The sequence below is a fragment of the Crocodylus siamensis genome, chromosome 1 (assembly GCF_052110815.1).
Source record: "Crocodylus siamensis isolate JL-2025a chromosome 1, ASM5211081v1, whole genome shotgun sequence".
NCBI lineage: Eukaryota > Metazoa > Chordata > Crocodylia > Crocodylidae > Crocodylus > Crocodylus siamensis.
Window position 1 is genome coordinate 205,577,215 of NC_143395.1, and position 18,383 is coordinate 205,595,597.

At 43.8% G+C, this 18,383-nt stretch overlaps 1 protein-coding gene across 1 annotated transcript in view; it reads right to left on the minus strand.

The window, feature by feature from the left end:
* The window catches only part of CASR (calcium sensing receptor), a 184,341-nt gene that overhangs the window by 88,458 nt on the left and 77,500 nt on the right, over positions 1 to 18,383 (minus strand). Inside the window, exon 2 of the mRNA XM_090053551.1 lies at positions 13,232 to 13,687. Coding sequence (XP_089909677.1) covers positions 13,232 to 13,416 — 185 coding nt within the window. The 5' untranslated portion in view covers positions 13,417 to 13,687. The remainder of the gene's footprint in view (positions 1 to 13,231; positions 13,688 to 18,383) is intronic.

Genomic DNA, 18,383 nt, shown 5'->3' on the forward strand with positions numbered 1-18,383 from the left:
TGGAAAAGAGCCAAAGTGGTCCCAATCTTCAAGAAAGGAAGGAAGGAAGATCCAGGGAATTACAGGCTAATCAGTCTGATGTCCATCCCTGGAAAAATCTTGGAAGAAATCATTCAGGGATCCATCAGCAACAGGAAGGCAACTTTCTGAGTTCCAGCCAACATGGCTTTGTTGCTAGCAGGTCTTGCCTGACCAACCTCATCTCCTTCTACGACCAGGTGACACATTGCCTGGACAAGTGAGACAAGGTTGATGTCATATATCTGGATTTAAAGAAAGCCTTTGATCTAGTCTCCCATGATGTCCCATGATGCTGGGGAGCTGTGGCCTCGACCATCTCATGGTCCAATGGCTGGGGAACTAGCTCCAGGGTTGGGTCCAAAGAGTACTAGTTGATGGAAGTGAATCAGTGTGGCACAAGGTGACTAGTGATGTCCCTCAGGGCTCAGTACACAGGCTAGTACTCTTCAACATCTTCATTAATGATCTGGATTTGGGAGTCAGATGCAGACTGGCAAAGTTCACAGACAACACTAAACGATGGGGGAAGACGGTCACACTGGAAGACAGGCTGGGGATACAGGGCAACCTGGACACACCCACAAGGTGGGCAGACCAAAACCTGATGGCATGCAACGTAGAGAAGTGCAGGGTGCTCCACCTTGGGAGGAAGAACCAGGAGCATATTTATAGACTTGGCAGTGCTACACTTGCCAGCACCACTACCGAAAGAGACTTGGGGGTCTTGATTGACCGCAAGATGAACATGAGCCACCAACGTAATGCCATGGCTGGCAAAGCAAACCAAATGCTGGCATGTATCCACCAATGCATCTCAAGCAAAACCAACATCATCCTCTCACTTTACTCAGCCTTAGTGAGGCCATAGCCGGAGTACTGCATTCAGTTTTGGGCCCCCCACTTCAGGAGGGACGTGGATAAGCTTGAGAGTCCAGAGGAGAGCCACCTGTATGATCAAAGGCCAAGAGGGCAAGCCTTACAAGGAGAGGCTGAGGGACTTGGAACTTTTCAGCCTGGAGAAGAGGAGGCTCAGGGGGGACTTGGTGGCAGCCTACAAGTATATAAAGGGGGTGAATCAGGACCTGGGAGAACAGTTGTTCACCAGGGCTTCCCAAGAGATAACAAGTTTTAACAGCCACAAACTCCTGGAAAGCTGATTTAGACAGGACATAAGAAAAAACTTATTTACAGTCTGTGTGTCCAGGGTCTGGAAGAGACTCTCCCCAGAGGTGGTGCAAGCACCTACTCTGGACTCAAACATCCAGATGCCTTTTGAATATCTTGCTGGGATCATTTGACCCCAGCAGACTTCTTGTCTATGGCAGGGGGCCTGGACTCAATGATCTTGCAAGGTCCTTTCCAGCCCCTAATGTCTATGAAATCTATGAAATCTAGAGATGGGAAAGGACATGGACACTCAGGAGGGTTGAAACTGGAAGCAGAAATCTTCTGGCAGTAAGCAGAAATGTTCACCTCCACCTGCAGCAGTTTGTCTGGAGAACAGATATGGAGTACTGACAACAGAGGGAGGAGCACATTCCATTGGTGGAGGAGGACAGGCCAGGACTCACCAAGGTGGGAAGGATTGAGACCACCACCATCAAAACAAAGTGACAAGTGGTGGTGGTTGGAAACTCCCATATGCGGGGGACAGAGGGAGTCATCTGCCAACATGACCTGTTATCTTGGCAAGTCTGATACTTGCCCAGATCTGAGATGTCACAGAGGAACTACCAAGGCTCACCAAGCCCTCTGACTATTACCCCATGCTGCTAATGCAGGGAGACCACTGGATGTGATGTACCTTGATTTCAGCAAGGCTTTTGATATGGTCTCCCACAACATTCTTGCAGGCAAGCTAAGGAACCATGGGCTGTATAGAAAACTGGCTGAAGCATTGAGCTTGGAGGGTGGTAATCAATGGCTCAACATGTAGTTGGCAGCCGGTATCAAGTGGAGTGCCCCAGGGGTGGGTTCTGGGGCTAATTTTGGTCAGCGTCTTTATAAATGACCTGGAAGAGGGCATAAGAATGCACCCTCAGCAACCTTGCTGATGACACCAAGCTGGGGGGAGTAGTAGACAGGCCGGAGAGTAGGGCTAGGATTCAGAGTGACCTAGACAAATTGGAGGATTTGGCCAAAAGGAATCTCATCAGGTTCAACAAGGGCAAGTGTAAAGTCCTGCACTTAGGACAGAACAATCCCATGCATCAGGACAGGCTGGGGGCTGACTGGCTGAGCAGCAACTCTGCAGAAAGGAGCTGGGGGTTACAGTGGACAATAAGCTGAATATGAGCCAACAGTATACCCTTGTTTCAAAGAAGGCTAGTGGCTGGTTGGCTGCATCTGTAGGAGCACTGCCGACAGGTCAAGGGAAGTGATTATTCCCCTCTATTCAGCACTGGTGAGGCCACATCTGGAGTACCGTGTTCAATTTTGGCTCCCCCACTACAGAAAGGATGTGGACAAACTGGAGAGGGCCCAGCAGAAGGCAACAAAATGGTGAGGGGGCTGAGGGACATGACTTATGAGGAAAGACTGAGGGAACTGGGTTTATTTAGTCTAGAGAAGAGGAGACTGAGAGGGGATTTGATAGCAGCATTCAACTACCTGAGGCGGGTTCAAAAGAGGCTGGAACTAGAGGCTGGAACTAGACTGTTCTCAGTGGTGGCAGATGACAGAACAAGGAGCAATGGTCTCAAGTTGCAGCAAGAGAAGTTTAGATTAGATATTAGGAATATTTTTGCTAGGAGGGTAGTAAAACACTGGAACAGGTTACCAGAGAGGCTGTGGAATCTCCATCCTTGGAGGTTTTTAAGACCCAGCTATGATCTAATTGGGGGTGGTCCTGCCTTGAGCAGGGGGTTGGACTAGATGACCTCCTGAGGTCCCTATCAACCCTAATTTTCTGTGATTCTGCCTTTAGAAGCAAAACCAAGATTGTCCGCTTTGTAATAGGGGACCCCTGCATCCAAGAATTGGCACAGAGGATGTTAGAATACTTTGAAATACTGACTGTGAACTTTTTGACACAAAGATGTTGTTTTGTAATACAGAGATGCTGTGTCATTATGAGGCGCTTGGTATCACAATGAAAATCCTTCATTATGTTTTAGAACCAGAGTACAGAAATGCATAAAACAATGTGATCATGATGTGCTGCACTGTAATGCTATAATGGCATTATGTTGCCAGTATGGCAATGTTATACAAAATGCAGTGCACATTCATGGTCTTTGCAAAGATAGTGTGTGTGTGTTATAGTAATTAATAATACAAAAATCTAAAAAAGATATTAGGGTATGAATACAGCTAGTGGGGGCTGATTCACCCTGTGATGCTTTAAGCCTTTTTACTGTTCTTGTATAAACATATACAGTGGATATTTGACAGGGCCTTGTTACACAATGCTTTGTGAGCTGCACAGATGTTGGTTGGTTTAGTGCTAGCTTGCAGCCACACCTTCATCTTGAGTGGCACTTCTTTGGGGAGTGGCCACACCTTAGTGGAACAGGAGCTGGGTTATGTGTATCAAGAGATTTCCTACCCTGGAGTGGTATAACTTAAGCTGCCTAATGAATGCTTTAAACCATTTGAAGGTGTTAACATGTGGGCAATCCAGGGGTTAAGAGCTCAAGGAACTGCTCAAAATTAACATGCAACAAGGCCCAAAGTGAACAATCTAGGAGCTGTTGCAAAACTATCCTGTAATAGGGATGTCTACCCTTTTAAGAAGGAAGTTAGCTCTGATGAAAAAGCTCAGCTACAGATCATTTGAATAAATAGGAGGAGTCTCAGCAGGAGATATAAATGCTCCCAGGAGAGTAAGCAAAGAAGAGGAAGCAAGCTGTGTGTGGAACAGCATGCTGCAAGGAGTAGCCAGGTTACTGTGCTGTGACCAAAGCAAAAGGTGCTCTGTCTTGTTGTGTCTAGTTTTGTTTATTTAAGAGTGACTGTACTTTGCTTAGGAGCACTGACTGAGGAGCTTCTCAGGGAGTGAACTTGCCTCTAGGAGCCAGCAGGCTAAGCAACCTGCTTATATATCTGGTGTATAATACTAGCTACACAAGAGATTAATTGTATATCATGCTCTTGCACTACTTAAACAGTGAACTCTGTATAACAGGCTTCTGAAATCAAGGCTACAAATATGCAATTTTATTGTCGCCTGAAATATGCCCAAGTTATATTTTCTGTGACAAATTCATAAGCAAGTTTCTCTTTTAGGCTCTAGCACTCAATGCTATGCTTAAAGTCAAAAGAAATATTTAGTTTGTAACCCATCCCCAGGAGAGAGATGAGGAAATTCTGAAAGTACTGTTTTCTTTTCAGCTCAAATTCTGTGTGTGAAATTTTTCCAAGTGTATTATATGGCACAAGTTAATTTTGTGCTGATGCACAGGCAGAGGCACTGGACAGCAAGAGAAAGATTGAGAAGAGACAACTGTACAACTATTTGAAGGGCAGAAACACCAGGGCATGTAACAGGAATTGTTTTATAAGTTCTAAGAAGATAAAACTAGGACTACAAGGATGGCTGAATATCAGGAAAAAATATCCCAACATTATAGTTCAAATTGAATAATCACCACATGGAAGGGGAAGATACATTGCTGAGGACATTTAATGCCAGACTCTAGAACAGACCCTAAGGAAAATCTGTCTCTGGAATCCAACGGTGTTTTTACATGTGCTCTGGAGTGAAGGGGGTGGGGAGGGGGCACCTTAATTAAAGTGGTTCAGAGAGCAGCTCTAATTAAAGTGCCTGTAGCATCTCAATGGTGGCAGGGGCGCTTTACCTAGAGCTCACATGAGCTTTAGTTAAAGTACCCTTGCCACCATTCTGAAGTGCGGGGATGCCGAGGCAGAGGCTGGCTTAAGCACAGTAATTATCACGCTCCAGCAGGCTCTATTAATTGAGTCTGCTCCAATGCACCGTAGTTACTGTGTGTCACAGCAACCTCCGTGCTCATGTACAGGCAGCCCAAGTGACAGGGTGGATAGGCCTTACAGGTTTCTCCCACTTGGGGTTCTGTCACTGTGTTGGTCTCTTCAAAAACGCCTGGTCCCCCTAAAAAAGCACAGAGGCCTAGCAAGCAGTCTAGGACATGATTAATGGCTTCCAAGGGCTTGATCAAACTCATGAATGGCACTAACCACATCTTAGACTGCTTAATAACATGGCAATTAATGGCTTTCATAGACTTAATCCTCTGATCAAGCCTGGGAAAGCCATTAATTGCTGTTAACAAGCCATGGTTTAGGGTTATCTGTCAATCTCTGGGGAGGGAGGGAGGGACTTCTGGGGCCCTTGACCAATCAGAGGCATGGGGGGGCACTGCTCTCTGCTGTGAAAATGGCACTTGACACCACACTCAGACCATGAAATTGGGAGGAGGGGGGACAGCCCCTAGTCACATGGAATACAATGACTTCCTGTTACTCCTTGTAACAGGCTCCACTTCCAAGCAGCAGCTATGGCACCAAACTGAATCTGTCCTTCATGCTCTGGCTTCTCAGGGTACCACTCTGCTACCTTGCCTGCTATGCCTTGATTGTAAGTGATTATGAATTTGGAAGGGTGACCTCAGAATACCAGTTTTCACCAGATTGCTTTACTCTGCCCTGCTGATCATCACTTAAGGACTCCATGGTCTGATTTGATTCCTGTCTTTAGCAAGGCATTACTCTATCTAGGCTTTCTTGCCCTCTCTACTCAAGCCACAGCCTTACTTGCCCTCTCAGTATAGTCTATGGGGTTTCTTGTCAGCTCTACCTTAGTTTACCAGACTCCAGGTTGGTACAACCTCCCTACCAGTGTCTCTTGGGCTCCCCATCACTAGCTCCCTGATCAGCAGTCTCACTGCCAGCCTTAAGCACACAGTTCAAAATACAGAGTGCCTTCCCAGGCCATACTGCTTCGGGTAAACCACACCACCTCAATAATGCCTTCCGCAGGGCACCCCATGCCTCACAGCCCAAATGGCTGACAAATTGATCCAAACCAAATTCATCCAAATCTTCAGCATCCTGTATTCCTATGAGATCTTTTCTCTCCAGTGTTTAGGGTCAGTCTTGCATCTCTGGCTCAGACCCAGGCTTACAGTACTTTGGGCTCCATCCCTTCTGGTCACATGGGTTTCCTCTTAGCCTACTAGTCAGCTCACTCTCCTTTGGTGCCATCTGCTTAGCTGTACTTCAGGGCATTACGCAGTAGGGCTGTGCGAAACAGCACCGTTCCATTTTGACTTGCATTTCAATGGAACAGTGTTTCATTTCAAACTTTGTTTAGATTCGAAACTGCTGGTTCATTTCATCGAAACAGTCTCAGTGTTTCAACACTGTTTCGCCATTTCGTCCATAGGCTATACTGTGGAAGCTCAAAACAGCCTGTCAGGTCATTTCTGGCCTGATTTGGATGAAACTTGCAGGGATCGTAGCCCCTTCTAAATGCATGCAGTCTGCCAAGTTTCAAGGAGATAGGTGCAGGGGTTTCAGGGAAACCACACCTCAAAGTCTTGAAACCAAAACTTATGTCACATGTACGTGTTAATGCGCAGCAGGGTGAAAGCTGCAGGCCTGCTAGCTGCTGCTGAGGCCACGAAGCCTGCCAGCTGTCAAGGAGATAGGTGCAGGGGGAGTCTGGGTTCTGGGGCCCTGCACCCCTAACTGCTGACAGGCAAAACTGGAACATACAGCTCAATAACTGACCCCAAGGCAGGAAGCAGGGCAGTTCACACAATGCTGCCTTTTATGCAGTTTTTCCATCCCTCCCCCAGAGCACTGGGTGCCAATGCTCCTGAAGGGACCTCAGGGAAGGGTGACAGTCACTGGCCAGCTACACAGTCAATAATGAGAGCACTCCTTCCCCCTCCCTCTCCTTACTTTAGTTTCTGTTTCCCTGCAGGCAAGTCCATCTTGAGCTTTGAAACATTTCGAAAATTTCAAAATGTTTTGACTTGCCTTATTTTGTTTTGAGGCTGTTTCGAAGCTCTCTGTTTCATTTTGATTTTGCTGTTTTGAGCTCAAAACTAGTCGAAACAGCATCAAAATGCAACTGCTGATGAAATTTCTCACAGCTCTACTACACAGCTACCTCCATGGAGCTCTGCTCCTATAGATTACTGCAAGGCAGCATACCCCTAGACAGTTGCTTGCAGCTTTGTGGCTCCTGTCTTTATCTTCCCTTGGCTATTTACTTTCCTGCAGGTGACCCTACCTTGGCTGCCTGCAACAAACTGCTCTCTCATTCTTGAAGTAACAGGGATAAAGGGGGCTGCTACACTCCTATCTAATAGAAAAGAGGGAGGAAACATTGAAGGGTACATTTTGATCACTTTTTGGTAGTAAAGTTGATGAAGTGCCCCAAGATTGACAGGGGTGCATTTTTTCTATGTGGCGTGAGACAAATTTGACAAAAGATGCAAGTTTTATGCAGTCATGTAAAAAAGTGCTGGATAGAAAAGCCTTTCATATTTTTTGGCGTTTCAGTAGTTTTTATTGTTCTGCACCAAGACAAAACCAGGACCTTTCAAAACTTTTTGCAAAGTAAAATGTGTGAGTGGGACCCATCCCAGAACAACCAGTAGTGCAGTGCCTAGAGGCAACTCACCTGCGATGTAAAAGGCCCAGGCTGACTTGCTTCACTTGCTGGATTTGGAGCTGATTCGTGAACATGAGGCACGAATGTCTCCTAGTAATTAAGTTATTGGCTATTTGTGTAGTTTTGACTTCCAGTCATTGAATCTTGTTATACTTTTGTCTACTAGACTGAAGGGCCTTTTGTTACCAATCTTCTAATTTATTCCCATGGAGAAACTGTGATTGTTTCACCTGCTAACAATATCATTGTTAAATTAGGGCAACTGAGTCCACAAGGTCTTTTCATGTATTACATTCCTTAAATTATTTTCATGGATCTCCTCCATGGAATAGAGTTATTCTTAGGCACCTTAGTCCATTTAGATTCCCAATAGATAGAATAGAATCTGGCCCTAAACAGGGTATAATAGTAACATCTGTGCCAAACAGATGTACTACAACCTCCTTACTTCTAATCAAGGCTTCCATGAATTACATTAGTCATTTTAGCCTCAGCATCACACTGGGAACTTATGCTTTAACTAATTATCCACAACGACCCCCAAGTTCTTTTCAAAGGCACTGCTTTCCAAGATGGAGTCTCTTCCCTGTAACTGTGGTCATTGTGAGGTGAATCTCTCCATTTCTGCTGAGGGAGCTGTTCTACTTGGTACAAATAGTCATTGTACTAGAAAGAGAGACTGACTATATGACAGTTATGGCACATACCTGAAATGTGGGAGACTTACATGCACCCTTTGGGGCAAAGCATCCACGCCAGAAGATAAGCGGGTGATCCAGGCTGACCTGGACAAGCTCAGCAAATGGGCAGACGAGAACCTGATGGTGTTTAACACCGAAAAATGCAAGGTTCTCCACCTTGGGAGGGAAAACCTGCAGCTTCCTTGTAGGCTCGGCAGTGCTACGTTGGTTAGCACTACAGAAGAAAGAGACTTGGGGGTCATCATTGACCACAAGATGAACATGAGCCTGCAATGCGATGCTGTGGCTAATAAAGTGACCAAAACGCTGGCTTGCATCCATAGATGCTTCTCAAGCAAATCGCGGGACATCATTCTCTCCTTGTACTCGGCCTTGGTGAGGCCGCAGCTGGAGTACTGCATCCAGTTTTGGGCTCCACAATTCAAAAAGGATGTGGAGAAGCTTGAGAGAGTCCAGAGGAGAGCCACGCGCATGATCAGAGGTCAGGAAAACAGATCTTACGATGACAGGCTGAGAGCCACGCGACTCTTTAGCCTGGAAAAGCGTAGGCTCAGGGGTGATCTGATGGCCACCTATAAGTTTATCAAGGGATAAACCTTGATCCCACCAGGATCTGGGGGAACGTTTGTTCACCAGAGCGCCCCAAGGGATGACGAGGTCGAATGGTCACAAACTCCTGCAAGACCGTTTCAGGCTGGACATAAGGAAGAATTTCTTTACTGTCCGAGCCCCCAAGGTCTGGAACAGTCTGCCAGCGGAGGTGGTTCAAGCACCTACATTGAACACCTTCAAGAGTAAATTGGATGCTTATCTTGCTGGGATCCTATGACCCCAGCTGACTTCCTGCCCTTTGGGCGGGGGGCTGGACTCGATGATCTCCTGAGGTCCCTTCCAGCCCTAATGTCTATGAAATCTATGAAACCCTGCTGCTCCACATCCAGCAAACCTGAATCAGAGTCTTTTTCATTTCAGATAAGTGCTTTAAGCACATGGGCTATCACCTGTCTGGGGATAATATGCCCTCTCATTTTGACTGGAAATTCCATTCTAGGCTGAAGAAATCTTCCCAACGACAGCTGTGCTGAAACCAACCCTAACCTGCAAGTTTCAATTCTGATAAATTGGCATGCTTCATGGGATGGGGAACAAACTAATTAATTTCCAGCCAGCTGCAGTCATAACATGTTTCTGCTCCTGCAAGAGGAAGATGCAGGGATCCACTGGAGTCCAGCTGAAGACCATGGAAAAAAGAAATGCTCTCTTTACAATCTTGTCCCTTCCCTGCCATGACGGATACTCATTTAAGCTCTTGCTACATAATCCAGCATTGTCAGTTTACGATATCCTAGTATCTGTGTGTTGTCTCTCAAAGTTTCCCTAATGCCTCTGTAGCCAGGCACTGAAGAACTTCCCCAGGCAAGACGATTCTTCAGTGGTATAGAAATGCTTTCTCATAATCAAAGAAGGCAAATCCTCAAGGAACACAGATTCCTTGCAGATCAAGTGCCATGCAACTTTCTCCCTCATGGAGTTGTTAAAAGGGGCTGGTTGGGTGTTCTATATTTGTCCATTGCTGACAATCATACTATGTCACCAAAGCTTTTGGTGATCATGTGATTACCATCAGCACAGTGTTTATCAAGGGATATCATACTTTATATTTCATTCTTGTGCCTGCATAATGCCTGTCCCTACCAAGAGAGCAACTGAAATGGAACTACTCCTGAGGGAAGTGCTTGCTGGGTTCAGGTACAAAGAACTTGGCCTGCCACTTAAAGTGGAACTGGTGACACAGACAGCTGGAATCAACAATATGTTGCTCCTCAGTCTTCCTTAGCCCAAAAGCTTCACTACCATACAATAAAGGAAACAATAAAGCAACTCCTGAACACATTCTTCTCTGATGCTGGAACAAGAGACATGGCTAAGGAAATGGGAGGCTGTCTGAGGCTACCTGTGATCACACCTAATGCAACAGCTCCACTTGGTCATCAGTGTAAATTATGTAAAGAACCACCATGGCACCAAAATGGCCCAGATACTGAAAAGGAGGTTTGCTGTCATGGTTGCACATTCACTTCTATAGCAGCACTAAAACCTAGTTTTCCATAGCTCAGTATTTGAGCCCTTCCTGTCAAAACAGGTGACATTTCAGACTAAGAACACCAAATAGTCTCAAAGCAGTGAATACATTTATGAATACTGTGATCTGTTTTGTGATAGTTCATGATCAGCCCACATGGTAGAACAGGGGATAATCATTCTGTGGCAGGAGATAGCCCAGTTCCAACAAAAAAAATCCTGTTCTCACAAACAAATCCAACAGAAAGTGCTTAGCAAAAAGCAGTCTACCATGGTCTAAGGAAACTTAACAGTTTTGCTTTAATCTGGTACAGACTTAAAGCCTACTGAGGTAAATGGATCCAAAGTCTTTTGGGACCGGGCCCTATATGACTAAACAGAGGTCGTGTCCTTATGATGTCAACTGTTCACACTTAAAATGCAGTACTGCATCTGAGAGTTAGGGAACAGAGAACCAAGATCAGTGCTGTTACCCACTATGCTGCTGGGTTTTCGGTTGTAGCCGTGTTGGTCAAAGGACATAGGTAGGCCAGGTTCTTTGAGTAGGTATGATATATTTTATTAGATCAACAGTGTAGTTGGAAAAATGTTCTTAGCGAGTTTTTGGGTGCAATCACTCTTCTTCAGGCATAGGAAGCCTCTGCTGTTCTGAGACTCCAAGGAATGAGAGGAGGTAAAAATGTGGCAGGATGTCAGTGAGAATATAAATAGGTAGAAAGGGCAGAAAAGTAGGGAAGGGGAGGGAAGAAAAGGTGGGGGGAAAGAAAAATCTAAGAGGTTAGGTGTGGCAGGTACCTGGTGAATCAGATGTCAGGCAGGTTGTAATGTGTTATAAATCCAATGTCTGTATTAAGTCCATGATTTTTAGTATCCAGTAGATTTATGAAATGAAGTTTGTAGGGTCATCTGTGAAAGGTGTTTTTTAAGTTCCCTTTGAGGATCAGAAGAGAGAGATCATAGAGGGAGTGACTGTCTTGTGAGAAATGTGTCCCCATAGGTAACTGGGTATTCTTGTCTTTGATAGATTTTTGGTGTGCATTCATTCTGGTGTGCAGTTGTTGTTTGGTTTCTCCTACATATTTTCTATCAGGGTATTTGGTGCCCTGGATGAGATATATAACATTTCTGGAGGTGCAGGTAGAAGATCCAGGAATGGTGATGGTTCTGTTGCGGAGTGTAGTTATTACAGGTGTGGTGGAGATGTGTTGGCAGGTTTTGCACTTCTTGTTCTGGCATGGTCTGGATCCAAGCTATTTCCTTTTTCCCAGACAGCCTCCTTTTTACTTTGAATCACCACCTCTATAGTGTCTCCCCTACTCACGTTTGGCCTTTTTTTCTCTCCTCCTTTTCCTGCTTTAGCTTTTGTCTTTCTAATTTCTACCTATTTACATTCTTACTGACACCCTGCCACACTTTTAGCTTCTCTCATTCCTTGGAGTCTCAGAACAGCAGATTCCCTATACCTGAAGAAGGGTGACTGAGCTGGAAAACTTGCTGAGAACTTTTTTTCCAATTACTCAGTTGATCTAATAAAGTATATCACATCTATTCAAAGAACCTTGCCAGCCAATACCCTCTTTGGCTTTACAAAGAAGATATGTTGGAGACAGAGAGAGACATATAACAACAGTGAACTGCAAAAGTCTCAAAAGTTCAATTTGGAGAAATATTCTAATTTCAGGTGCTTTGCTGAAAGCTTTCTCCATAACATTTTGAGTATAAGAAAAATGGGGATGTGAGCTTCTGTCTGCAGAGGGAGAGGAATTAACAAGTAGAAGGGATTTTTTGAAAAAAGACAGAAACTCTGGCCAACTGTTTGTCATATTTTATCCACACACACAGTCTCTCTGTCTGCAGCATATCTTCTTTATAATGCCATAGTGTGTGAGTGTGTGTGTGTGTGTAAAACTCTCTCCAAAACTTCATTTGTACACGCATGCATACATTACATGTTTATATTTTATGTGATTGCACTAGATACAAGAGAAGCATTAGGATTTTTTATTATATAGTGTTTTTATCTGCTCTGTATCCACACCAATGTTCTGTGATCCTGTCTGACCTTATAAAGGTAGCTGTATCAGACCGACTCAGTATTTGGATGGGAGAAGGAAGAATTCCAAAGTGCAGCAGGAGAAGTAATGGCAATTTGTCATTCATCATTTCTGTCAGTTCTGAATTAATTCTCCAACCTAGGACTAGATATCAGTGTGCTAGATATGCTATTATTCAAATAAGATATAAAGCAGAAGCCCTGAAAAACAGAAATCTCTCACATGGTTATGATCAAATTCTAAACTTTGTGCTTATATTTTGTTTACATGAAGTTTCAGTTGGTTTACATTTTTGCCTTTGTTTCCAAACCTGCAATTGCTATCTGTATGCAGCGCTGTGTCAGTCATATTTCAGAATAAAAGTGGCTATACTCCATATGGAAAAAGCAGTTTAGATATATACCAATAAAGCACTGAGCTGAAAACTTTTATCAGGCAAAATTCATACTGAAGTAACAACTTTGGTTGAGAAAGAATAGAATAATAAATTCAGGTTTGAAACCACTGGGCTAAATGTTTGAAGGCATTCACTATTCATTGTCATTATGCCCTTTTTTCTGTCATTTATATCCTACATTTCTCTTACCTTGTATTAATTTAGCTCTACAAAGCTTTCATGTTGCAAACTGTGTTAAAGACATAGTAAAAAACAACAACAAAAACCACATTGTGTTTCTTTAGCTATAACTATAGTACTCAAGACATAAGTTACTTGATCACAATACAAGCTCCTGTGTTGTGTCTTTTTATGCGCTCTCTTTTTGGCTTACCTTATACACTCCACTGATTCTGGCCTAGATTTTAAATCCTGATCTTTGGCAGCCACTCCAAAATGAATGGGGAACAGTCCCCCAAGAATAATATCTCCCTTCCTCTGTGCCAGTTGGTTTGGTCCATAGGCAGAGGTGTTCCAGAAAAACGCCAAGACGATCAAGCAGTAGCTATAAAAAGTCATTGTTCCTCTTTTTACCACTGGATTACAGGATGCAAAATTGAGAAAGACAACATAAAGATACAAGTGGATGGAAAAGCATCTGCCAGAGGTTTCCTTTCGCTACTGCAGCCCACTGTGGATGTGGGGTGCATGGCTGCTGGGAGATAAAAGACAAGATGGTAACCTTGATGCTTGTTTTTCTCTGGCTGTCTTCTCCATCGCAGATAAACGATTCAGCAGTTACTGGTTCTTTAGAACCAAAGTGTTATGTGGAGCCCATTATTGAGAATTTCTGAAAGAGAAAGTTACAAAGAGTGATCATGACTAAAAGAAAAAAGAATCATCCACTGCACTTGTGTGTGCTGCCTTTTATCTAAGAACCTCCTGTTACCCCACAATTTCATGCCTATTCCATTTTAGCTGTCACCACTCATCCCAGTATTTGTGCAATAGGATTAAATGTTAAGGATTTATCCTTGTTTGGCTACAGAAGAGTCCCACTCCTGAAGATGTTACAAGCCTGCCCCTCCACACCAAAATGTTGCATCAGTGTCTGAAGAAAATGTGGCATGCAGCAATGTGAAAAGGGGGATCTGCACATCACTGGAAACTCTGCATCAATCCTAGCTAGACAAGTACAAAAATGCAAAACAGTACAGGTTGCAGACCTCCAAACAGTGGTTCTGTTTTGTCATATCCCCTTTTGAGATGCATTCTAAAACTTCTTCTGCTGCGTGCCCCATCATAATCCATGGAAAGACTATCACAGACTTTCTAGTTGGCACACTGCTTAGCAAATCTACATGAACATCTCTAATTTCTTAACAAGAACCATGGGCCCTGTTAGATGCCAAATTATGTGGGTTGCAAAAAAAGTGCCCAAAGTCCTGCTTGTCTTTACTTCACACTGGGCCATGTAGAACCTAGAATCAGCCCTCCCTGATAAGAGCACAAGGTGGTTTTTGGGACAACGGGAGTGAAAGACTATCTCACTGGAGATAAAAGATGATAACAAAGCCAGTGTGAGATGAGGAAACTCATCCACTTACAGTAGAAAGCAGCAATGCAGCTCAAAGCAAATATTTCTACTACTAAAAAATATGACAAACTTTTGCCCAGGGTTTCTATCTTCTTTTGAAAAAATCCCTTCTACTTGTTTAAGTCAGATTCCTCTCCCTCTGCAGACAGAGAAGCTCACACCCCCACTTTTCTCATACCCAAAACAATATGGAGAAAGCTTTCAGTAAAGCACCTGAAATGAGAATACATCTCCAAATGGAACCTTTGAGGCTTTTGCAATTCACTGTTTATTTCCTTCCCAGTTTAGCTAATCTGGCAAGACTGCTTTAATGGCTGCATCCTATTGGGAAGATAAATATTATAGCTCATCTGTACTCAGCAGGCTTCCTCTGTAGCACATCAACAGACCTATCAAGTAAAGAGGTAACTTGATTACAGTGTATAAAAATACCTACATTGGGAAAAGAAATTTGATAACAGAGGGCTCTCTAGCAGGAAAAGGCATAACAAGATCCAACTGCTGGTAACTGAAACTACATATTCAGGTATGAATAAAGTGCATACTTTAACAGTGAGGGTAATTAACCTTTGCAACAACTTACCAAATGAGATGGCTAGTTTTCCATCACTGGAAAATTTCAAATCAAAACTAGGAGGTTTTCTAAAATGATGTGTTCTACTTCAAATAGAAGTTAATTCAAACAAGCCTTAGGGCCTGCATTTAGGCAGGTCAGACTCACTGACCACCATTCATCCTGGGCTGATAGTCTATTAATCTATACGTGTTATGTGATACATGCATTTGGAAGTAGCACATACATTCTTAGAACTGTCCCAAGAAATGGAAGATGGAGAGTCAGGACTAGAGTGTTTGTTTTCTAGACTCGTAATTGAGGCTACATGGGATTGCTGGGTTAAGGGGAGAGAAATGGGGTTCTCAATATACTTACTTTCCAAGTTACTCGTCTACATTGTACCTTTTGTTTTTTCACTTTTTCCTTCAGATGTGAGCCCAGTGACCAAAACTGCCACTAGAAGGCAATGATACTCCACCATGATAACACTGATTATGTTCCCCTTATGCATCCAGCCCAGGGGGAAGCATTTGAACCCACTTGACATATACTCTCTCATGTAGGCAGATTGTGCTCATTCTGTTCCCCAGGAAAGAAGGCCTCTGTGCACTAAGGATATGCTATCACTTCTCTGTCATAATGAAATTATAACTGAAGTCTATGCTAAAGAAAGTGATTCACCCCAAAGAGGATTATATTTGATGACTCATTTTAAATGGTTCCAGATCTTCTGCTGCTGGCAGTAAGGATGATCTGTCACTTGCCTACCTGTCTGTTGACTGGAGAAGGTGTGCAGCTGGATTAATTATGGATATTTCATGGGAAAGCCATCTGCATTTAGCTCCAAGATAAACTTTGCTGGGTTCCATATAACTCTGCAAATCTTTGTTCTGATCATGTCATGTTTGGTCAAAGAGTTTAATTGGGATTATCTGTGTGCAGCCAGCTCTGCACCACTGCCATTAAACTCTTCTCCCTGTCTTCTCAATAGACGGTTGAATGGATTGGTGCTTACGGAAACAGATGTCAATGTGTGCCAAAGACTTTCCCTCTTGCAGCCTAAGCCTCAGAGTAAATATCCTGACTAGACTTTTTTCAGGTTGGCAGTTCCTCATCTAAAGTTAAACATTTCCATAATCCCCTTACATTTATTTTAATGTATGAGTTATGATAATAATAAATGAATCATGAAGTTGTGTGGGCTTTTAGAAGAGGGAACCAAGATTTTCTCTTCTTCAAATTCTATTAATGCAAATTCTTTTCTGTGACCTCCTTTATGGAGTAAACTGCATAGAAAATGGCCCTGGGCTGCTTCTATAAGGGTCTGGTTTATGTTCAAAGAATTTACATGGCCACTGAAGGCAAGGACTTTCACTTAATGGCCTTACTGCACAACCTATTCTATGAACCTCCAGCTAGCTCCAACCACATCCAGGGAACATTTTTATACACTTGTGCTCAATACCTACCCTATGTTTCTCTCTCACTTAAGATAGTGAGTGGCAGTGAGTGGTACTAGCCTCCACTGGAGGCTAATAACCATCACCGGGGGAGCAATATAGTCCAGCTTTGTTCTGTCACCTGCCTTGGATGCAGGATGAGAATCCCTTTATTTAAAGTCCTGAGTAATGGTTATACTATTGGCGCAGATCACCAATTCTCTTCCTATTTGCCCCTACTCTGGCAAGAGGGAGATTGTACCCTTTAGATTTTCAGAGGACTGGGCTGCAACCCCTTTCTTGGCTCCTTCAAAATCTGTTTTCTAGGTCCTTGGCTACACTTTCTTGGCACCTTTTCATTTCTGGTTGTGTGATACCAAATCTTGGTAAATCCAGAGGCCTCTTGGTGATCCTTCTGGCACTGGCCATGGCAGTCATTTATAAATCCAGGAGAAGGAATTTTGACCAGGGAGAGATACTCTGTGACCATGAATTGTTTTGCTTGCCCTCACAGATATATGCATCTGGGTAGATGTACTGTTTTCCCCACTATAGTCTGCTTTAGGAAATTATACCAGTTGATCCAAATAATTTTTCTGTGCCAATCTTAGTGAAATTTGTACAACTTATAATAGTTTAGGCTTAAGATCCTGGTGAAAAAGATCACAGCCTTACCAAGAAAAGTACTGGATTGACAAAACAGCAGGATCTTCAGTGAAAACCCCCAATTCAGTGTGCAGTCCCATAAGGAATACGCATGGGATAATTATAAATCCTAAAAATAGGAGAGTATACGAGGCAATGTCATGCCTTTATCTAGGGAACAGTTTAGGTTACCGTTTTTCAAAAGAATATAAATAGGGGTTCCAGAGTAAGTGGCAAAAAATGATGGGAGGCCTGGAAAGACTCATGCTGTTTAGTTTAGTACAGAGAGGCAGTATAGAGAAAATGTAATAGAAACACAAACATGAGGAATAGTAGAAATAGCTATCTCCTATTTAATTTTTTGTATTGTGAGAAGTAAAAAGAGGCAGCACATTTAGAATACCTTAAATTGCTGCCTTTGGAACTTACTGCTACAAGCTATCTTTCAGACAAAGAGCTGAAATGAGTTAAAAAAGGATTAGGAAAGTATGTAGATAAAGAAAACACAATGACATTAGAACAAAAATAGTTTGTTTGTTTTTTTTGGGGGGGGTGTTATGGTGGAAACCAATTACTGATTTCTCTTCTAGGGTTTCTTGTATCTCTCTGACTAATTTGTAACTGGACACTACCAGACACAGCCATGGATGGATCCAGGATTTTGTAAAGGACAGTACGGGAGCAGCCACTAACACTGCAGGGGTGGTTGCACTCCTTGCTCCTAGATCCCCTATCCCGCCAGGTAGGTATACCCTGCAGTGGGAGCAATGGGGGACTTTAAGTCCTCTGATCAGATAAGAATCTCTTCTTCCCCTTCTTGGTCCCCCCCATCCCTTCTTCTGTGTGCTCAGTAACATGTCCCTCCCTTCCTTTCCCCGCCTTGCCCACTGCTGCTTCCCCTGCCTCCAAAGAGTGGGAAGAGCTGGGCCCTGCAGGAAGCTGGAATTGGCTGGGGACAGCAGTGACAGTAAGCGGGTTCCCTTCTGTACCTGCTCCCAGGCTGGCAGGTAACACCCAGAGGGACTAAGCAGGGAGAAGGAACCTACCCAGAAGTCCTGCTGCCTCCACCTGAGCCTGGCTCACTGCAGAGCCCAGCTGGAAAGCTCTGGAGTGGCTGTGGAACCCACGAGACCCCAGGACAGCAGGGACAGCAGCAGTGGAAGGGGTGAATGGGAGGGGAAGGGATATGCCACCAGAGGGAGAGGGGGAGGGGGACAATTCTTACTTCCTTCAGGGACTTAAAAAAGTCCAACTGCTGTTCCAGCAGCATCAGCTGAAAGGGGGATGTGTCTGCATCCTTACACGCCCT